General features: G+C 43.2%; 1 protein-coding gene across 5 annotated transcripts in view; it reads left to right on the forward strand.

The window, feature by feature from the left end:
• The window catches only part of Ppn (Papilin), a 49,866-nt gene that overhangs the window by 24,545 nt on the left and 2,046 nt on the right, over positions 1-23,275 (forward strand). For 3 of the 5 annotated variants that reach the window (XM_069037984.1, XM_069037988.1, XM_069037985.1), the window contains exons 2-27: positions 4,738-4,795; positions 11,304-11,540; positions 13,953-14,032; positions 14,082-14,232; positions 14,282-14,659; positions 14,714-14,849; positions 14,897-15,237; positions 15,286-15,471; positions 15,522-15,695; positions 15,759-16,089; positions 16,140-16,333; positions 16,385-18,890; positions 19,036-19,392; positions 19,445-19,621; positions 19,678-19,857; positions 19,955-20,125; positions 20,211-20,438; positions 21,030-21,200; positions 21,255-21,464; positions 21,512-21,712; positions 21,763-21,960; positions 22,036-22,224; positions 22,367-22,594; positions 22,647-22,859; positions 22,913-23,046; positions 23,099-23,249. In XM_069037984.1, the coding sequence (XP_068894085.1) occupies positions 4,738-4,795; positions 11,304-11,540; positions 13,953-14,032; positions 14,082-14,232; positions 14,282-14,659; positions 14,714-14,849; positions 14,897-15,237; positions 15,286-15,471; positions 15,522-15,695; positions 15,759-16,089; positions 16,140-16,333; positions 16,385-18,890; positions 19,036-19,392; positions 19,445-19,621; positions 19,678-19,857; positions 19,955-20,125; positions 20,211-20,438; positions 21,030-21,200; positions 21,255-21,464; positions 21,512-21,712; positions 21,763-21,960; positions 22,036-22,224; positions 22,367-22,594; positions 22,647-22,859; positions 22,913-23,046; positions 23,099-23,249 (7,580 nt within the window). The remainder of the gene's footprint in view (positions 1-4,737; positions 4,796-11,303; positions 11,541-13,952; positions 14,033-14,081; positions 14,233-14,281; positions 14,660-14,713; positions 14,850-14,896; positions 15,238-15,285; positions 15,472-15,521; positions 15,696-15,758; positions 16,090-16,139; positions 16,334-16,384; positions 18,891-19,035; positions 19,393-19,444; positions 19,622-19,677; positions 19,858-19,954; positions 20,126-20,210; positions 20,439-21,029; positions 21,201-21,254; positions 21,465-21,511; positions 21,713-21,762; positions 21,961-22,035; positions 22,225-22,366; positions 22,595-22,646; positions 22,860-22,912; positions 23,047-23,098; positions 23,250-23,275) is intronic. The other 2 variants (XM_069037987.1, XM_069037986.1) reach the window with 2 other exon arrangements.

Below are 23,275 nucleotides of genomic sequence, written 5' to 3' on the forward strand. Positions count from 1 at the left end.
GGTCTCAGTAGCTGTAATTTGAATTACGATATTGATAAATCTGTTCACGAAGAATCAGATAGACGAGCTGTCAGAATAATTTTTTCCGGTGCGTCCTTATATGTATCGTTGTGTTAATTACTCGACACGTCGCAGATGAAGAGAAAGATTTCTGTTGAGATGTGTCAAGCTGGGGTCAAGGAGACCCGTGCACTATTTTGCACTGCGCTGCGACCGGGTCGAAGGTAGTTCTACTAAATTCAATATTGATTGTACAGTGTATGTGTACTAATGTAAACATAGTGGTAGAGCGTAAGTTTAACGGAACAGATTAGGAAAGCAGAACGTCGTGGAGTTGCGACCGGAGAGAAGATACAACCAAAACAAAACAAAAATCGAAAATAATGACGGAACAAGTCCGGTGCGGTCTTTTTGTGGTGTGAAAAAAGCTCTTGGGAGCTTTCACCAGGCGAACAGGACCAAATTGTGTTTACGCGATTAAGCTGTAATCAAGCTATTATGTCAAGACGTGCTTGAACAATTACGCATTTTTTGATCGTTTTCGGGCAACGTATAATTAGGTAACTTAGAATTTAGGATGAAGAGGAGAAAAAGCGATTGGTAGAGATGTGGATGGTGGAATTTAAAAATGTAATGGGGCGAGAGATCTCTGAGATTTTTAACGTGGACCCATCTCTCCGCACCTTGATCGATTTGAACAAGTGTTAACCCCGGTCTATCGATAAAGTGTAGTAATTTAAAGCTGTCATATTTCAACAAAACATACAAAACAAAGAGTCCATAAACAAGTCGGCAGTATCAGATTACATGTCTTGCCCATCCATCACAATGGATAATAAATGTTTCACAGTCAGATCCTGGCGAGGAATATCGACGAGAAGAGCAATCACGCAGACAAGATTATCAATGGAGCGATCCCATTGATTTTTCATTTGTCCCGCCGGCTCGCACCGAAAAAAACCAAAGGAAAAAGGAAACGGTGCACCGGCTCGGCCCGTTGACATTCCGAGATGCACCAGATTTGCATATTTGTGTTGGAGGACTGTTTACGCGGCCGTTAAACAGAAACGCCCCTGGTTATGGCATCGTAAAAGGCCGTGTCAGTGCCCCGTCGAAATGTTACGAAACAGTGGTGAGTTCGCGAATATAGGTTAATCGGGGGCCCATCCTTGGACACTGAAGGATTTTATCGATACGAGCAGCCGTCGGGATATCTCTCCGAACTTCCTAGCCCCACGCAAACCCACGCTTTCCGCACGCCGCGGATTGAGAACAATGTTCGTTTCGTTTTTTCGAACAATCATCACCGGCGAGTTTTTCCTCGCGGAATCGCGCCCGTCGGCGACGCCGTCCGCGACCAACACGCGACATCGACGATTCGTCGACGACGACGCCAGCACCTGAACGGCCGCCTAAAAAAAATATAAACAAAACTTACCTGTGGCATTTCGCTATCCGGCCATCAGGCTGTTAGAAAGGCGAAGAGGTGTGCAAGGTGCGCTTTGCATACCTGGATGGATTATACCTGCGTGTACTCGCGCTATATCGAATTACGGGGGAAGGCTTTTGCACCACGAGTCGCAGGACGGAATTCTCGCGCAATTCCTGCAAGAAAAAATTAACGCCAGATTTTGTAGAGTAAGGACGGGGGAGGAATCCGAAATCTACGGCACAAGTCAAAGGGAAGAATGAGGAAAATAAAGGGACAAGCAGGATCGTTTTTCTTGTAGAATTCCTGTTGGACTAGTAAAATTCAGAAATTTGTGCATAAGTCAGAATAAAATAAGTATGACAGATGAGGAATTTAGAATAGTTGATAGCAGGAGCGGTTCTTGCGAAATTCCTGCTGAAAGCATGCGAGAAGAAATAGAAAAATTGGCAAATAAGAAATAATGTCTAGATACGCAACCAGGACTACTTCTTACGTATCTGTTACAGATTATGTACTCGTACTTGTAAAAAAGGTTTACGAAGAATTGGAATTTTGAAAAGTAATAAATACATATTATAAATCAATAATAATAATTTCCAAGAAAGAATGATTATAAACGTGTTATAAAGTTGGTCAGTAAGTCTAGGGATAGACAGTTCGTTGTACACTTCCTGATAACTCGCAGGAAAGAATAAGAAGAAACTTCTATTTTAATTCAATATTTTAATCAAAAGCACAACAATAGTGGCATTATTTCACTGATAGAAATAATGAATGATTTTTTTTTTCATCAAGAAAGGAAATATTTTATTGTACCGGGATATCAAAAATTATCTTGGCCAAAGGTGGTCACGGATTGGAAAACGTCCGTCTCAACTTACTTCGTGTGACGATTTCTTCGGTACCAGCACCTTTTTTATGAGTCACAGAGCCAGTTTCGCGAAACACAATTTGTAAGGCATGCATAAAATCCTTCTGCAAAGTGTGGGAAAAATTAAAACTGTTTGACAGATTTTGACAATTCAAAAAATGATTGACACAAATGCTCCGACAATTATTTGAAAATCCATGACCACCTTTGACCAAGATAATTTTTGATATCCCGGTACATTTCAGCTCGCTCTAACCCTTTTTTGATATTTTGAACAAACGATGGAGAAAGCTCAGACAAGCTTTCAACGCTTGCTATGTACCCTTCATGATTTCCATTTCTGAAGCGATTTATCTTCTGATTCACCAAATATGTTCCAAAATATCTTCACCAAGAAAGGAAACATTTGATGACGCGCGTTTCGACAGCAAAACTGTCATCGTCAGAGTGAACCGGTTTGTATCGTCGCCATGGCGATGACAGCTTTGCTGTCCAAATGCACTTTAATTTAATAATAAAGTGTTGTAAGCAAATAATAAAGAGTTATATTTCTGCCAAATGATGAATAGAACTCTTGACCATTGCAACATGTGCCTCACAGCTTGCCATTTCTGAGATAATTTACCATCTTCTCTTACAATATTTGTTCCATTGGAAAGGAAAAAGTTGATGGTACATTCCAGTTTGCTGAATGAACGAATGCCTCAAGTTTTCCCCTTCCGATGAGGTCATCTACCTTCTGATTCACCAGATCTGAACATTTTCGTCGCACACTTGAAACAATCAAAGCAATGACCAAACAAGACCGAAACTGAATGTGTGGCCACACAAAAGCCTAATCTGTTCGATTTACGACCGATTTGTTGCTGTTACTCGATATAAATGTGAAGTAATAGCGTTGCATTTCGGTCGATTCGTGGTCGATGATGGATTTATAATAACTGGGGTATGGTTCATGTTCGACGTCCATAAAATATGTTTGTTTATCTTCTCCGGGAGAGCCGCACTCTCGTCGTTCTCGTGGTGCAAGTGGTCGTTTCCAGGTGAAAGCAAATACGGTGTATCGTGTTAGTCGGTCGGTTTAGCGCGACATCTCCACCTCCTCGCATTTCTGCTCTCCTCGGACGCGGACCCCAACGTTAAAAGCGAATTCTAACAGGTGTTAATTGACTTTTTGGCCATTACGTAATTATTACAGAACCGCCACGTAACTCGGAGCAGGTCTCGAGCCTCGGCCGTCGACTCTCGAACGTGAAAGTCGTCGAGAAAAATTCGTGGAACGGCGACCGTGCGAGATTTTCTTCGTTGCACCACCGACAATTAATTACTTTATCATCATCGACGATTTCATAAATAATTAATTCTCCATTAATCAACTCGGAGGGGGCACCGGGATAAATCACGCCTCACAAAGCCCATTTCACACATCTTTGAACATCTTTACGCAATCTATGAGTGGTAATTACGGATAATTGCGTTGCTTGCACGTTCTGTTAGTGCGCCTGATGTGCCGTAACGGGGCGTCGGATTGCACCTCGGTGAAGATGCGTGCACGTTATTTAGACACGCATCGACAACGGTATCCTGGACCGTTCCCACACCTCGCCTTGACCTGAGCCAATAAAACGAAACGCGGTAGGTAAAATCCTGCGATCCCCGACTAGCAGGGCAGCATCCTGGCGCGGAGGCGCGCTCCTGGCGCACGCACCGGATCGATCCGGCGGGACCCGCGTCCGGAGTCGTCCTCGACACCGCGATCGTCCCGACTGCATCCTTGCACTCGCTCCTCCTCGCGCGACGACCGCTCCGGCAAGGAGGCGAAATTCGGGCGTGGTCCTGGCCCAAGGAGTCCAGGATCGCGGATAAGTCCCGAATTTGCGGTCGCAAACCTCCGCTCCTCTCGACTCTCCTGATCACCAGGAAGTAATAATAACCCGTGTGTCGACCCCGCACAAGGTTATCCGCGCTTTTCGCTGTTAACTCGAGTTTGGTCGGCCGAATTGATTGCTCCAGCGGCGGGGGCACTGTCGAACCCGGTGAAGCCCATGCAGGCGGGGGTACCCCCTGGGACAAACGGGAAGCTGAAATATGGACCGTTCTGTTCGACAAACCGAAACCAGCACCGAAGAATTTAATTAGGCAGGTGCGATAAATTAGTTCGCCTGTCAAAACTAATTACCGACGCCATTGTCCCCAATTAAGCCAAGTGCCGACGTACTCCTCACTAAAATTCAAATTTTCCTCATGCGTGAGATGCATACGAGCCTCACCTACTAATTATTCCCCCGGAGATAGAAGCCATCAATTATTTCAGTTTCCAACTTGTTATGTTAACAGTCTCGATAATTAAATGTCCCATTAAATCACTGCATTATTGCCTTTGATAAGAGGATATCTGGTACTTTGTTTTTAATCCCTTTGGTTTCTGTTGCAGGTCGCCGCTGATCCTCTTCGTATTTATCACATCCTTGAGCAGCGTACTCGCCAGACACGTGAGTATGAATCAAGCTTTAAGCTCACCTGCGATCCAGACCAGCCGTTCTGCTGCTCTCTTTGAAAAATTTAGGTCACTGTCCTGCGAATTTTATAAATAGAGCGCTTTTTAAACAAACGTTATTAAGTACAGAACCAGAAGCCGTTGAGTAATCAAACAAAACCGAATTAAACAGCGATCGAGCTTGCCTCAAATTCGAACCTTAAAAATAACCTCCGGGGTTTAATTGAAGCGGTTATTCGGTTAAAATTAATCGCCGGATTAAGTTAATGGCGCGCCATTACGTCATTATTGCGGGATTGTAATTGACGCTTCCACGGAATAAATATTTACGTTGCGGCGCTGCTCTCCCCCAAAAACCAGATATAACGTTATCGTTATTAATATGTGGTGGGTTTGTTGGACCGAAATGACTGCGACCAATCGAACGGCCCGGAAAATGCACAAATTCCGGCGGAGCGTGACGATTTTTTCGTCTGTGATTTATCGCGTGTGAAGACACGAAATTAAGCGTAATTATCTTGGAAAACCAATTTGAAGCTCCCGTGTGGTCGTCCCCGAGAATTACGGCGATAAAAGAGATAATTGCACGGAGATCTTCATGTAACCAATAAATCTCAATATGATTTATGCCCGGTGGTTTGGCGTACCATTCCAGCGCGCACTTTTTACCTTATTGTATTAAAAGATAATGGTGCGCAATCGTAAATATGCAACGCCGTGAAATACGACTGTGGACGTTTTATGTCTTCAGACGGGATGGGTTCTCGAGGGTTCGTGTGGGTTTCCCAGGTTCGCGATATAAACTATTTCGCACCCACTGGGATGGACAAATAAACGCCCAGGTGGGTATGCGGAATGCTGCTCGACTCTTGATTATGTCCAATCGGATACGCTAATTACCTCATTCCAACGACAATTATGTCATTTGGAAAATTGCTTCATATCCCGAAGAAGAGGACTGCATCGTCGCGGACCAGTCTTACACAGGAAAGGACAACTTGGAAAGTGATGCACTAATAGTTGTGACATTTGCATTGAATACAAAAATTACCGTAATGTAAACTTGGAGATTGACAGGACTTTCTAGCCAAGATTGTGCAAGAGGAAGTCGTATCTAAATACAATTAGTGAGTAATTAATTGTCGTCAACAGTTAGAAAAATGTCGGACAAGCTTTTGCAATTTGTGCTGTTCAGCAGAGTAGACTGGACCGGTTGCCTCCAAGAAGGAATGAGATCCCCCTCGTTTCAAGAGCAACGATTTTATATTTTTAAGTTGTTTGTGGTCTTGGTAACAAAGCGTACTGGTATGACGAGAGGCAATAAATAGTGCAGTTAATTTTATGGGTCTCGTAACAAACGAACAAGCAAAATTTGAACCACCATCAAGCAACTGTCGACACCAGAATCTCGTTATTTTTGGCCGGGTGGTGCAACCCATCGAGTAATAAATATGGAAGATCGCCTCGACTGTTACTTGCTGTATTGAAGTGTTGTCGGCGAATAAGTAAACTGCCATTGGTGGAGTTGTGACTTATCCGGTACAAATAAAAGATGAATGGATTGGAACGAGGCATCCACGACCCCGCTCTTTGTTCTTTGCTGCCTCTGCTCCGGGCCTTCTCTCGTCAAGCCGTTACGAGGATACAAATAAATTTTAATTTGGAATAAGCGATAACCCTGTTAGTCGCGACGGCATCCACTTTGTATTCGAAAAACTCGACGCGGAGAATTCCAAGAGAGACGAGAAAATGGGTCGCAGCTTAGAGATGCCGTCATCTAGGGAATTTATTCTTCGGGGCTCCTGTCGAATGATGATGGTGCGATTTTTTAGTTTTCAGGCAAAATAAATAAGTTTCACGGAATAATATACAGTTCTGGAGCAATAAAAATGTAGACAAACAAAAAATTGTGTCACGGTCAATTTGCCAATTAATTTATACAATAATAAACCATATTGGAACATGGTTTGGTCGCGAAATTGTTGGGTTTTTTGTCGGTGCAGAACATTTTTGGAGGCGTCGTGTTTTTGTTAGGGAAATTGTGCCGAACGCAAAAAATCTGTGTCGTGCTGAGAGCTTAATCCACATTTGAAACGGCGCTCTTTTGAAAGTACGTGGGTTATTTCAAGTCGCAAGCGAGATCTCTTTCGAAGGAAAAAAATTGAACGAAAATACATGGGAAGCTGGTTTTAGTTATTCTTCTTCGCTCCGATAACAGGAAGGCGTGAGGGAAAATATTTATTTTACTCTCTCCAAAATAAGATCCTGATCGATTTTTTAGTACGACAAATTACAGCCTTCGTATAAAACCCACATCAGATTGTGATGGATACGACCATAAAAAACGTTTCAAACATTCGACCCCGATCTTCCTCTAATATTGAAACATAAGGGGATCAGTTGGAATTATTCAGAAGATGCGAACTGACGACTGAGAAACATAAAATTTCCTCTGCAAAATCCGGGGAAAAATTGCCAAGATGTTATTTGTTATTGTATTCTTGATTCAACAATGACGTGAATTGTTTTACAGCTTTCTAGTGAAAGTACGTCGGGTTTAATCGAAGCACAGCTTTATTTTGTAATTCACAGAACATGTGAGCTATTTGAAATTCCGGATTGGTGTAATGTATTGTCCACAATTATAACACATGGCTCTTCTCCACTCCGAGACAGACACCGGTTCGTGGCGTTTGTATTAATGAAAGAAAATGAGATCAAAGCGTTATTCGAGATTAATCTTGGGGTTTTCAGTGAGGCAGTAATGCATTAAACAGTATATTTTCGTTAAATAAATTAAGTCGCGATTTGTAGAAAAAACACTCGGAAGTCTGTAAAAATGGGATTATGATGTAAACTATCTTCGATACCCGGAAGCTGTATTTCTTCCGTGGAGTTAAACCTTTTTTTTTTGTTATAGAGATAGATGCGGAATGAAATGAGTAAAAAAGAATAAGATTTGTAAAGTGAGAAATAATGTATTATTTTGTTTGTAATTTTTAAATAATAATTTAATAATTAGGATAGAAGGAAATTTTAACCAAGATGAATCCTCATCTAGAACGGTATAAAATACTATTTTCTGGGTAAAATAATCTGGTAAAATATCCATCGATTATGTTAAATTGCCTGTGATAATTAAAAAAAAAAATTATCACAGGCATTTTAACATGATCTATGGATTTTACGATTGAAAATACACGTGAGTGTAAACAAGAATAGAAAGCAATATATAGATAATATTGAATAAATATTAAGAATACAAACAAATAATAGCTATAAAAATAAAAGAAGAGAAAAGGGAACTAGAATAAGGGTGGAGAGCAAAAATGTAAATTGTGTAATAAAGATTTATGAGGTAATAGCAAAGATATAAATGACAACATATACGATATTTCATATGTCCTGCGATAAAATATGACAGTTAATAAGCGTTGGGAATTATAAACAGGAAAGAGCTAAAAAATTAAAAAGAATATGTTGACAAAGAGTACAGATTTCCTGAGCAATAGTTCCAGAATAAGCATCATAAACCTATTAAATATCGTATGTGATTTCTGCAAATGTACTTTTATTGGCTATTAAATCGTATCTTATCTTAATCATGCTAACGTGCCAAATGAAAACTTAATTCATTACAAATGAACCATTTACCTTTGCGTAGGTATTTACAGAAGTTCTATAATTGTTTCTCTATAAGTTTTTAATTACAATTAAGATTATATGTAAAATATACAGAGTTGACATAAATAGTCCGGGCCATTCTTAACTTTTATATCGAGTAAGATAGAGACATCGGACAAAACGAAACGACGTGGTTTACTTTAGTTTACTGTTTTTAACGTAAAACTGAAGCGTGAGCGTGCAAAGGTGGCCCTGGGGACGCTGTCAATTTTTAAATTTCAAATAACAGGTCACGTGATACATCATTTGAAAGTTCTTTCAATGTTCTGTCCAACGGTGGCTTGATTTTTTATTTCATGAATTGGGAGTTACAGTCCATTCACTTTTGTTTTAGACCAGAGTAGGCTATGGAAATTTAGCGATTTGTATGGTAAGACTGTGGCTGAATGACAATATACATCATGTATAATATTTGAGGTTACACTTTCTTGTCAAAATTCATGACCATGTAGCCAAGCATTATCATTTTCCAATTAACTACATAGTTTCGAGGACTCAATGATGTGTGTATTTAGTGATAAATGTAAATATTGCACAAATTTAAAACTAATTTACCTTAATACTTAATAATAATGTTAAATTTGACACTGGCAGTTCGAACAATTTTGATTTTGTTATTTTGACATAGCCCCGATACCAACATTTAAAAAAAATAAAATAGCCTACTCTGGTCTAAAACAAAAATGAATGTATTATACGTTCGTCTGAATGTGTTTCACAGACCAGCTGAAGAAGTTGTTTTGCTCTCACTTTTAAAGTAATTTTCTAACAAAATGCCATTCGAGAAAATGTTTGAGGTAGATACAATTCTATTAAGTGAATAAGAATGATAAGTACATAACAAGACAGTAAATGACAATCTTTATTCAAACTCAAAAACGAAAAAAAAAACAAAAACATAAAAGTATGAATAAATGTGGCCACTTCAACAAATGTTCAAAATGTCCTCCCTGCACCTCTTGGTAATCAAACAGTCTACTTTGACATTTCATATCCACACTCTCGAATATTTTTTGGCGTTATGGTCACACATACCAGCGAATTTTTTGTTTTCTCAAAAATTAGACCTGTGGTTTTAAATATCTCCATAAGAAAAGAGGAGTTAAATCGGGTGAACGAGCTGGTCGTTCTATTGTTATTTAACATTTCTAAGTTGACAGCGCCTCCAGCGCCATTTTTGCAGATTCATACGTTAGTGTTACGTTAAAAGGGAGTAAACTCGCTACAATTTGATTAGGTTTTTGTTCGATATTCGATATCTATTTTGCCTGGTTCGTAAGTTAACCGGAGGGACTATTTACGTTCATACTGTATATTATTTAGAAAGAACTCGTAAATGAAATGTCTCTGTATGTTGAAGCATTATAGGTATCAATATTAATTAAATTACATATTATATGTGTGTATTTTTCTGTCTCTTTCTTTCGGATAATAAAGATTTTTTTAACACAACTCTGAGTAATTTAATTAATGTTGTTTCTGGTCTAATTTATTAGACGAATTAACTTCGAGTTGATTAAAAAAACGACTTTTCGAATGTCGTAGGCTCGGTATTTTAAAATGGTATTTAACTTTCAATTTAAAATTAAAATACGACAATCCCAAAGTAGTTAAAAATTAGAGAAAACATACACGAAACACGTTTCATAAATATTTGTGAGGTGTAAAATTGTAATTTAATGGACCAACTTGAGCTTTAATGACCTCAAATTCTTAAAATACTTGATTAAGGTATTGTTGCTATTTAATAAACACGGCATTCGAGATTTTTGTAGTTGGAAAGTTGTAGAAACTATCACCGTAAAGCGCCGCTTTTGAACAACTATACAAAACGACAATTGCTTGTGGCACCGATTCTTTATTTATGGTATTGTTTCTTGGTGGTTAATCTAGAATCAAAGTTTATTTTACTGTGCTCGCTAGTTTAAAGGGTTCACGTCAAATCTCGATACACAAAACGAGGATGTTTAAACAATGTCGTTTTCTGAGCTACAAATTTACGTTCGCTCGGCCTGCACTTTGTAGAGACATCATTCATCAATTTAATCTATCTCGATCATCCTGCACCAGTTTCTGAAATTGGGTTACCATTACCATCATTGGCTTGATTGATTTGAACAAACCCGACCGCAACAATGTTATCAATCAAACGGTTCTAACTCAATTATTCATCGTCACTCTGTACAGTTACCGAAAGTTAATGGCTGGTTACTTATTTTTTCCGATTCGTGTGGCAAGATAGCGCGTCGAGAAAAAACAGTCATAATTGATCGAAAACGGAATGCGGCTCTCCGCATATAAGGACAATCGTCTAGTCCGCGTCTGCTCTAGCGATTTTTGCCATCGATTATTTATAGCTTGTTTGACATTCCGATCAGTTCGAGTTATGGTCTGCTGAATTTCCATTGTTGCCGCAATAAAGCCATTACACCAAGTAATAACAATAATCAAGGCTAACCCAGCTTCTCCGATCGAGGGTTTGCACGTCTAGGAGTCGACGTGCGTTGTGGTGTGTTACCCAGACTGTAAAACTGTACAGACGAACAGATGTTTCGGTAACAGTGGTCACACCCTGTATATTTCAGTTTCATGCGAATTACATTTTGCTCCCTTACACCCTTTTTGGGGTAACATTTTAGGTCCTTAATCGGTAAAAATCGACTCGCCTGAATGAACCCATCGACTTATTTTACGTCCCGATTGACAATTGTGTTCAATTTTGACGTTTAATGACATTTGACAGCTGAGTTATGGTTGCGCGGCCACTACGATTTTTACGGTTTACGATGGATTGACGTTTATATGTTGTAATTTTTCAGCGGATACGACATCACCGGGACCGGTTCAAAAGGCAGCAAGGGGCCAACCTCTACCTTCCCGAGAGTTACGTGACCGAAGGGGGCACCGGACAAGACGCCGGTCCGTGGACGGAATGGTCGACGCCTAGCCTCTGCTCCAGGTCCTGCGGGGGCGGCGTTTCAACAATAACCAGACAATGCACGCCCGGATACGCGTGCCAAGGGCCCACCACCAGACATTTCTCGTGCAACACTCAGGTAATGAAACGAGACATTGGCACAATTAAACTATTTATAGAATATTACATGAGCAGGCAATGACCTCGCTCGGTGCTTTCAAATCGACCAAACAAAACGTTTCGTAGGAAATTAGGAATTCGCAATGTTTGTTTTAAAACTTACCCTTCCTCAAGATTGAGCAGACGGCGGCGGCGACGAGCGAATCATTGTCACTGCACGTTTTAATTTACAAGAAAGAATGGAGATTTTGCCCAAAGAAAATAAACGCGTCAAACAACGGTGGCTGTGTCTGGAAGGGTTAATCTGTCAAAAAACAAACGCAAAAAGTGACAGTTTTGACATTTGCTATTTGTTATTGTTTTTCATTAATTTGTGAAACATTTTTCAAAAAAATCACCAAATGATCGAACGTTTTTATTGAAGTGTGTCCGCTCGATTTGGTTCTTTTTTTAAAATGTATACAAAACGTCCACCTAACAAGAGGTTATTTTAATTCTTCCGTTTGGATGCGGTACATCAAAGAAAAACGTTTGCGGGGTGCCAGGAAGAAAGGTGGTATTTATCTGTCGAGACGTTCAGAATTGGGCTGTCCCTGTAATTAGTGTCATTCTTTTAAATACAGGTTTAGTTGGATTTATGAAATTCTGTCGTTCTTTTATTTTCTATTGTTACTCGAGCGTGGTGCCATTACAGATCATTTGTTTTTCAAACTAGTACGTATGCAACCCAACATACACACATTTTCTTAATTGGAATAAAATATTTCATTTATTTCCGTTTGTTTGAAAACTCACTGCGGTGGATTTAGTTAAAAAGTCGTAAATCCTGAAAAAACTTCAGTTTTTTTACTTGTACGAGCATCAATCAGTTCTATTTAATTTACTAGGGTTTTTGTCGAATCGATGAAGTAAAAACAAATCTCTCTTCATCTCTTGCCTCATTCCGACGTAATTGATCGATAGTAGATGGTCACTCCGTGGTAGTTGTGAGCGATCTCATCCACTCAATTATCTGAGGAGCTTAAGAGATTATTGTACGAATTTTATTCACTGCTAATGAGGAAACAACGGAAGCTGATTAAAAGCTCGAACTGTTTTCGTCAGTCATTTTAACTATGTAATTACAATTTCACAAAATTCTCCATGACATATTTTAAACAGTACGATTCCATCCATTTCAAGGATTTAACAAACTTTTATTTGGTGGCAAACCAGTTATCAGATGCAAATCATCGATGTGAATTACTTTAACCTCTCATAAATACAGCAGGTATTAAACATGCTTGGAATAATTTACTACAACCACACATAAATCATTTCATGCGATCGTCTCGCAGAGTTATAGCCATTATGATAACGTTTCTTAAATTGAATTTTTATAGCTCTATCCATTTCCACCTTTCAAGACGCATGTTTAAAACGATATTGCGTGGTTTTATTATTTTTTAAGAACAATATTTACAACAAGCGATTTCAAACAATTTTATTACACGTGCCCTTTTAAGAAAGTCTGATTTATCATGTTCTAATTTTTACGTCCCCCAAATTCCAGCTAATTAGAGGAGTATTTACTATTTTCTACTACTTGACGAATGTAGGTGACCTTTTTCGTTATCTGTTTCTTAAATAACATTAAATTATATGTTTGAAACCCGGCCGTTATTGGGCGCTTAAAAATTAGTGCGCTTTCTTTTTGATGGCCCATAACTTTTATCGCTTCTTGTTCAGTAATAGGAACTTTGTAACTTTGTAATTTTTTATTTTGAGCACTATTTTGTCTGACTTTACACTTGACTACATAACAAATGATGTGCATTTCAAAGATCATTTAGTAGTTTAATTTCCTTCATTTAAATCAATTGTCCTTAAGTCCATCGTCCGGTGGATGGTCCGTGGCACCATAATGAAAATCAATTAGTTGGCACAATTAGTGACGGTTCAAATGACCATTACACGGTTAATGACACACTTGATGTAGTGGACAGTTAGACAATAGGTCCAATCATGTGTCTGGTTATTTCAACCACGTGGCGGCCTTTCAAAAAAGAAATTCTTCCTCACGGAACACACCCAAGCAACAAGAGGACCCTTTCTTTAATCCTCCACTTCAGTTCAAGGTCGGTCGTGTTATCACAATGAATGATTAATATTGTGACCAGTCGAGGGTTTAAGGGAATGGCTCGAATTTTCTAAAATTCTTCTTCGCGTCACGCTTACCGAGCAGTTTTTTTTTTCCAATCCAAAAAGCTCCACGTGCTTACGCAGCACGGTTTTAAGAGGGATTCCTACGATAAGATTTAAATGGGTCATTACTCACCCATAACTCCTGACGCAACAATTAATAACAACGTACTGCCTCCCTTTTACAGATAAAATCACGCCGCCGCCTTTATAATCTTCTTATTAAGTTAAAACCGGCAATTATTTTCAGGATTGTCCGGATACTGGAGATTTCAGGGCGCAGCAATGCTCGGAATTCAACAGCGTCCCATTTAATGGGGTGCTATACCAGTAGGTAAAATATTCATAGTGGTGAGAGGAAACTGAGACGGTTTTTTAGATGGGTTCCGTACACCAAAGCGCCGAACCCGTGCGAGCTGTACTGCATGCCGCGAGGGGAGAAGTTCCACCACAGGCACAGGAACCAAGTGGTCGACGGTACCAAATGCAGCGACGAATCGTTCGACGTCTGCGTCCAAGGCAAATGTCAGGTGGGTGTCGAGGATGCGTGGCATTTTGGAAACTAAGTCACTTCTGTAGCCAGTAGGGTGCGACATGATGCTGGGTTCCAGCGCACGCGAGGACCGGTGTCGAGTCTGCAGAGGCAACGGCAGCACCTGCAACACTGTTACGGGTCGTTTCGACATGCAAGACCTCGAGCCGGGCTACAACGACATCCTTTTGATCCCAGCTGGGGCCACGAACATTCTTTTGCAAGAAGTGGCACCCTCGGACAACTACTTGGCAGTTCGCAACACCTCAGGCCACTACTATTTGAACGGCCACTGGATCATAAGCTTCCCCAGTACCATCGAGTTCGCCGGCTGCAAATTTCGCTACGAGCGACAGCTACACGGGATCCTAGGCCTCGACACGGTTTCCTGTTTGGGGCCCATCAACCAGACTCTCTTCGTTGTCGTAAGTTGGCCACTTCAATTTCGTAGCGCGCCGTACCACCATCTTGTCGTTTAGATGTTAATCCAACGACCCAACGTCGGGGTGGACTACGAGTACAGTCTTCCGACCAACATTCAGCCAGGCTACGAAACGGAAAGCTACGTCTGGACGTTCGACCAGTTCTCTCTTTGCAGTCAAACGTGTGGAGGAGGTTGTGTTGCGACCAAATCAAAACAATTCTTGAGATTCTTCTTGCAGGAGTGCAATACAGGAACGTGAGTTGCGTGGGTCGACAAACTCTAGAACAGGCGGAGAGGAGTCTTTGCGATGCGAACAACGAACCGGCGGCCACGCAGCGGTGTGCAGAAATACCATGCGACGCCCAGTGGGTGCCGTACCCGTGGGGAAACTGCTCGGAGCCTTGCGGCGAAGGGGGCGTTCAAACGAGGGAAATCGCCTGTCAGCAGATCATCTCCAACGGTTATCCTTCGTTGGTGGACGACGAGGAGTGCGCGAAGCTTCATCCCAAACCCCCACAAAAGCAAGTCTGCAACAAGGGTAGGATTTGTGCCAAGTGGCACACAGGACCGTGGAAGCCTGTAAGTCCCATTTTGTTTTTGTCGCGACTGTACTAATCCAAAATCTAGTGTAATCGCTTGTGTGGCGACGGCAAAGAAACTCGTCGAGTTCTTTGCTACCGTAACGAGAGTGCCGGCATCGAAATCATGAACGACTCGGAATGCGAAGCTATCGAGCCTAGGCCACAAGTCGAAAGAAAGTGCAATCTGAGGCCCTGCGAGGGTGTGGATTGGATCACCTCCAGGTGGAGCGGGGTAAGTTGAGTACCACCAGAGTAGAACGCCGAATCCACGAAGGTTTTTAGTGCGACAAATGCGGGTTGACCAACGAGACCAGGAACGTGCAGTGCGCCACCGGCAACGGTGTGGTGTACTCGGACGATCTCTGCGACGCCGAGCAAAAGCCCGAGATGGTGAGACAATGCAAAGAGACGAAAGCGGCGTGCGAGTACAACTGGTACGCGTCGCAATGGAGTGAGGTGATTATACTTTTCTCGTCAAAATTTCTCCGCAAGTTGTTCATATTGTAATGGAATTAGTAGTGTTCTGCTCGATGCGGACAAGGCGTACAAACCCGTACGCTGTTTTGCGGAGTCATCACCCCCGATGGTACCGTCAAAAAAGTCGAAAGCGACAAATGCGACTCTCATAAGACGTACGACACCATCAGGAACTGCACCGGGGAGGTGGAGAAGTGTCCCGGGGAGTGGTTCAGCGGACCGTGGGGCGAGTGCTCGAAGCCTTGCGGAGGTGGTGAAAGAACCAAGAAGGTGGTTTGCTTGAAAGATCTCCAGGTTGTTGACGCGGATGAATGTGGCCCTGACAATATTATTTTTGGGAGGGAAGAGTGCAACACTCATCCGTGTTCCGAAGGTAGGTACTGTTTCGACAATCGTCAGACTAATTCGGTGGGGTTCGTTTAGATACCATCATACCAACGGATGTTACCAAATCGATTGACGAATCAGAAACTGGAGCGACAGATGAAACTATCACCACAGGCAAAGAGCCAGTGGATGACGATGGCGAATACGAGATAGTACCAGCTGACGAATGCGATGACGGTGAGTGGATGGACGACAAGCTGGAGCAACTGAAGGAAACTACCAAACCGATGGTACGTTTTAATTCTTCCCCGAACAAACCCTTTTAGGTTTGGTTGTTTCAGGGCGAAGATAAATTAGGTGCGAGTACTGAATCCACCGTCCCAGGATGGTCAAAAGAAACTGATCTTTCCATGGACGACTTGATGCTCAGCGACGCTCCCGCATCTCCTGTAGTAAGTGAAGGTACAGGAATCACGGGTTCTGGTGACCAAGAACTCACAAGCGTACCAAGCAGTGGTACTTCTGTAATGGAGAGTACCGCGGAAGGTTCCGGAGACTTTACGATTTCAGCGTTCGAGACTGATACCCCGATAGAAGTCGACACGGCGTACAGTCTCGGTAGTGCACAAACAAGTGAAGGAGGCACGACGGTCAGTGGCCAAGAAAGTACCAGTGAAAGTACTGACAGCAGCAAGAGCTCTGAAATAAGTTCAGAACAAGCAACGGACATGTCGTCAACTGAATCGTCGAAAATGACTGACTCATCAGCTTTGACGAGTGAATCTTCAGAGGCTGCAACTGACTCTTCAGGGTTGACGACTCCTTCGTCCGATCTGACGACTGGATCTTCAGATGTGACAACTGGGTCTCTAGATCTAACGAGTGGATCGTCCGATGTTACGAGTGTGTCTTCAGATGCAGCATCTGAATCTTCAGGTGAAACTAGTCCGTCTTCAGGTCTAACAACAGATTCGTCTGATTTGGCTACAAAGTCTTCAGATCTCACGACAGATAGTTCGAGTATTGTGAGTTCTTCTGATTCTAGCACGACGTCAGATCTCGACGAGACATCAAACAGTGAACCCACAGAAACGACGGAAACCGCGACGAGTACCGACAGTTCGGCGAGCACTGGTACGACAGACAGTACCGAAAGTGTTGAAACTACAACATCGAGCGGTGAAACTTCAGAAAGTACCGAAAGTGTTGATGTCACAACCGGTGGAAGCAGCGAGAGTTCGGGGGTGACGGACAGTACTGAAGCAAGTTTGTCGTCACAAAGCTCCGAATCGAGTCAATCCGTAACAGATTCTTCGACAGAGTTGTCGTCAAGTGAAGGTGCAACTTCGGAGTCCTCGATGGTAACAGATATTGGTAGTACAACAGATGTAGGTGGTAGTGAACTGACGACGAGCTTGAGTCAGTCTTCTGAGAAGGCGGAGGAACCAAATGAGCCGTTCATCGGAGAGTCAAATATTGGTTATGACGTTGAAACTACGAAGAGAACTACTGAAGCTCCTTCGGTCTTGACAACAGAAATGTCTGGTAGTTCAGAAATGACTACCGAAGAAATTGAAACCACTGGAATGAGCACGGAAGTTGAAGGTAGTTCAGAAGGTACGACCGAAGCAGGTGGCAGTACTGTATCTCCTGCGGGTTCTTCAGAAGGGAGCACCGAAACTGTTGGTGTTACAGAAAGTACAACCGAATTCACCGGCAGTACCGAATCACCAGCAAGTACCGAATCACCTGGGAGTACCGAACCAACGACCGAATTTACCGGTAGTACCCAAACTGGCGAGTTCGACATTTGGTCGTCGACTACGGAGAGCGGCGCACCTGAAGGTAGCACAGACGTGTGGGAAACCACTCCCATCGTCGAAGTGTTCGCAGCGAAGAAGCCCAGAATGTGCAAGAGGAGGAAACAGAAGTCCTGCAAAGACACCACTTTCGGATGCTGCTGGGATAAAATCACTCCGGCGGAAGGACCCTTCGACAAAGGTTGTCCAAATCCGAAAACTTGCAACGAGTCCAAATTCGGGTGTTGCGAAGACGGAGTCTCACCAGCCCTCGGACCGAATTTCAAGGGTTGTCCTTCAACTCACTGCAACGAAACTCTCTTCGGATGTTGTCTAGATAACAAGACAACCGCGGAGGGCAATAACAACGAAGGGTGTCCTCCACCACCCCCGGCCTGTCTCAAATCCAAATTCGGATGTTGCCAAGACAACGTCACCGAAGCGCAAGGACCCAAATACAAAGGGTGCGAAGAGGAAGAAGTTACGACGGTCACGTCGCCGAGTTCGGAGGCACCAGATTGCAACAGTGCTACGTACGGATGTTGTCCGGACGGGGTCGAAGCTGCCGAAGATGAATTCCTCAAGGGGTGCAACATTTCGGATTGTAGCGAATCATACTTCCGCTGTTGTCCTGATGGGGTTACTCCAGCTGAAGGACCCAACTACCAAGGATGCAAAATGCCGTGTTCGGATAACGAGTTCGGATGTTGTCCTGACGGAGTCACACCCGCCCACGGACGCAACGGAGAAGGTTGTTGTCTGGCAAGTCCTCACGGATGCTGTCCGGACAATATTTTGCCAGCGAGAGGACCCAATTTGGAAGGATGTGGATGTCAGTACTCTCCCTACAGGTGCTGTCCTGACAACGTTACAGCCGCCAGAGGGTACAATAACGAGGGCTGCGGATGTCAATACACCGAGCACGGTTGTTGTCCCGACGAGTACACCCCAGCTGCAGGACCTTCCTACCAAGGATGTCTCTGTCACACCTTCCAATTCGGATGTTGTCCCGACGGGGTCTCCGTCGCCAAAGGTCCCCACCAACAAGGTAATAATTACTAAACCCAAAACTTCCGCGTCGTACCTAACCACTAAATATTCTGTTTACGCAAGAGAGTTACCAGGTACGTACAACTTCCGTTCCTTTTCCTGCGTGTTGTGTCATTCTTGGAACGTAACTCGTTTTAAATTAGGTTGTGGTTGCCGAAACACCGAATTCGGTTGCTGCTCCGACGACAGTACCCCAGCCCAAGGTCCCAATTTCGCGGGATGCGGTTGCGACTCCAGCAAATACGGTTGTTGTCCGGATGGTACCGCCGAAGCAAGCGGTGATAACTTCGAAGGTTGCAAAGATATCCCACCGAATCTTCAAGAGAGTTGTCTTCAGCCGAAAGAGCGCGGTGCCTGTCGCAATTACACGGTCAAATGGTTCTTCGACATGGACTACGGCGGTTGTTCCAGATTCTGGTACGGCGGATGCGACGGAAACAACAATCGTTTCAAGACCAAAGAAGAATGCGACGGCATCTGTGTTAAACCGGAGGGAATGGGTAATGGGTCCTCGTTGTTCTGTTGTGAACCTTCTTATCGATTTTTCTGCAGACAGATGCAAACTTCCGAAGGTGTCAGGACCGTGCGAAGGGTACTATCCTCAATGGTACTACGACACGGAGCGAAAGCATTGCGCCCAGTTTATCTACGGGGGTTGTTTGGGTAACAACAATAGATTCGAGACCAGAGAAGACTGCATGTCGCTCTGCGTGAAGGACAGCAGTGTCGGTAATGGTAGTGTCATTTACGACGGGTTGTTAATTTAAGCGAATAAAAATGTGCAGATGCGTGCGAGCAAGATAAAGAGGAGGGTCCATGCAAAGGTAATTATCTGAGGTGGTACTTTGACAAGAGCAGCAAGAGTTGTCAACAGTTCATCTATGGAGGGTGTAAGTCCAACAATAATAATTTCCCAACGGAGGAGGCTTGCAAGCAGCAGTGTACACAGACTGGTCGCAAAAAGGGTAAGTGGTACTTTTACAATTTTGCATGCTATAACGTTGTCTTGAGGTAGTTAGTTGGCATGAAGTTGTATTTAATTTACTAACTTGAGTATGTTAGATCACTGCTCTTTACCGAGAGCACAGGGTAATTGCACGGGGAGGGAACCAAGATGGTACTACGACATTCCTGAAAAGCAATGCTTGCCGTTCTATTATTCTGGTTGTAACGGTAATAACAATAACTTCAATAGTAGAGAAGCATGTGAGGCTGATTGTCCAAAAGAAATCGGTGAGTGGCTTGTTGCACCGATTTTAACACTCAATTTGTAACCGTTTGGCGAAGTACTATAGTTAATGTAACAATTTTCATACAGAAAAAGACTTGTGTCAACTGGCCGCCGAAATCGGTACTTGCGGCAACTACACCAACCGTTGGTATTACGACACGAGAGAACGAGGTTGCCGGCAATTCTACTACGGTGGCTGCGGCGGCAACGGCAACAACTTCGAAACTCAACAACAATGCGAGCAAAGATGTGACAGAAGACTTGCGACACGCGTCACCAAACCACCTGAAACAGTCGAAGAACCGTTCACGACAGGTACTGCCTCGAATCAGCGAGATACGTAAAGTCCATTCAAAAATCAAAAAACCACCAACGTCGCATTTTCCTCGATAATTGCTATCGGCAACGTTGTCTAATGTAAAATTTGGTCAGACTTGTAATTTTGAGGTTAAATGTTTACTAAGTGTCTTATTGTTCTGGGCATGTTTAAGCAAAAATAATAAGAATTAATAAATAAATGAAACGTGCTGCTAATAAAACAATATCAACGAAATTCAAAGCAACTGAATTTTATTTTGAATCAAATAAATGTCATAATTTATACCTAGTTACAAAGAAACATCTACCTAGGGTTTTTTAAATTTTACCAACCTAACGCAACAGGTGGTGGTTTTTTGACTTTTGACTGGACTTTGTACTCAATTTCATATAAATGTGCATCTAAGCAAGCCATGAAAATCTGATTTTCTGTTGGTATGAAATTAGTTTGACTTTCAAAGTTGCTTGCCCTGCGCGGACCTTGATTTTTTAGTTTTGTTGTCCGTTTCGGCAATGTTCATTTCAAAACCACTGCTCACTTAATGAACATTTATATGAAATCAACTATAAACACCGCCACTTTTGCAGAAATGTGCTTCCTACCGAGCGAAACCGGAAACTGCAGAGCAGCAGAACTGCGGTACCACTACGACAGAACTGACGGCGTGTGCAAGAGCTTCACTTATGGTGGATGCGGCGGGAACAAGAACAATTTCGCATCGGTCGAACAGTGTTGGCAAAATTGTGGAAACGCGCAAGGTACTTGCAACAACAGTACTCGGTGACAGTAGTAGTATTTTTGACGGTTTTAAGATGCGTGCGCTCTTCCTCCGGTCGTCGGACCTTGCAACTCCGAGTACGAACAGTTCTATTACGACGCACGTACTGATTCTTGCTTGCCGTTCAAGTACGGAGGTTGCGAGGGTAACTACAACCGATTCCCAGATAAGGCGTCCTGCGAGCAAAGGTGCAAACGAGCGGTACCCACCCAAGAAGTACCCATTCAAACGCAGGCACCTGCAGGTGAGTACCGTCGAGCGTTTTGCAGTTCCGACAAGGATAAGTTTTAGTCGCAACGCACCCCACGAACGTCGCGATGTGCTACGAACAAGCCGATCCAGGAAACTGCACGGACAACCTTTCCGTCTTCTTCTTCAATCCGACCAGTCAAGTGTGCACTCCGTTCACGTACACAGGTTGTGGCGGGAATGGCAATCGTTTCAACAGCGAAGAGCAGTGCGAGAGGCAGTGTGGCAAATTCAGAGGACAAGGTACTTTGTTGTTATTGGTACGGTAGCGGTACTGATCGTTTGGGGTGCAGATGTTTGTAACATGCCGAGAGAGGAGGGACCGTGCAAGGGCTACTTCGTGAAGTACTACTACGAAAAGAGCGTCGGACGCTGCGCACAATTCGCCTACGGCGGCTGCGGTGGTACCGGCAACAGGTTCAGTTCGAACGAGGAGTGCGAATCGATTTGTGTGACTCACGAGGAGAAGAGAAGTAACGTGACCAGTACCGGTGAGTACCTAAATCATCGCTTAGTGTTTTTTCTCTTGGGTGATGGTCGAATAAAATGCACTAATTGTTCTCTAGCTGTCTGTGAGCTGCCCGTGGATACGGGTTCCTGCCAAGATGGGTACCACAAGCGTTGGTACTTCGACAATGCACGTGGGGAATGTATTGCCTTCTTGTTCAGCGGTTGCGGTGGCAATTTAAATAACTTTAAAACATTCCAATCTTGCGTTGATTTCTGTAAAGATTATTTGACAGTAACTCAGCCTCGTAAGTTTGTTGTTTCTGTTCTCGTTACACTACACACAAAACGCACACGCTGCCAATTTGGGACAATGCTGAGCTTTATCATTACTCCAACTCATGTCGCTTTTTCACGCTGGATCTCTGGTCATTTGCTATTTTTGTGCAGCGGTGGGTCCCCAAGATCACCCGTGTCAAGCACATTTCGACGAGTGCGCCACCTTGAGGTGTCCCTACGGCATCGAGGCGTACGTCGACGACAATCAATGCAACAGGTGCCAGTGCCAAAACCCCTGCAGCAAGGTGGACTGCCCTCCGAACTCGCAATGTGCCATCGATATCAACAGAAACAGGACCACCAGCGAAGATCCAGATTTCATCGCGGTTTGTAGAGAAAGTAAGAATGAAACAGTACCACCACCAGGACGATCTGATCCTGTCGATTTCAGTCAACAAAGAAGGGGAATGTCCGACGCTGGAACACCGCGAGGAGACCAACTGCGAACAGGAGTGCAGGAACGACGCAGACTGTTCTTTGCAGCTCAAGTGTTGCAGTACCGGGTGCGGTACTTCTTGCATCGAACCCATAGTGCAAGTACCGGCGGAACTGGTAACCCAACAGAGCTTGCCAGTTTACACTGAAGCTCCGATTCAAAGCGACTGTGAGTTACGTTGCGAGATTGTACTACGTTTTTCACTAAATATTTTTTGACAGATTACGCGCCGAAAATCGACGCGGCGACCTACGAACCTGAGGTGCAAGGACTTATCGGCGATCAAGTGACCTTGCGATGCGCAGTTACCGGTAATCCGGTACCAAAAGTAACCTGGAGGAAGGACAACCTACTGGTAATTATATCGATTGTTGTTTTGTGCGGCGTGTACATCTTTTGGGATTTAGATTGACGGTACTCAGGCCAAGTACAGGATCAAACTGGATCAGTCTTTGCAAGTAATCACCTTGCACAAAACTGACTCGGGGGTGTACCTGTGCACCGCCGACAACAACGTGGGACAAGCTTTAACTAATCAAATCAAGCTAGACGTCGTCGGTAAGTTGCGGTCGTGTTTGAGCACT

Source organism: Tenebrio molitor, chromosome 2 (genome assembly GCF_963966145.1).
Source record: "Tenebrio molitor chromosome 2, icTenMoli1.1, whole genome shotgun sequence".
NCBI lineage: Eukaryota > Metazoa > Arthropoda > Insecta > Coleoptera > Tenebrionidae > Tenebrio > Tenebrio molitor.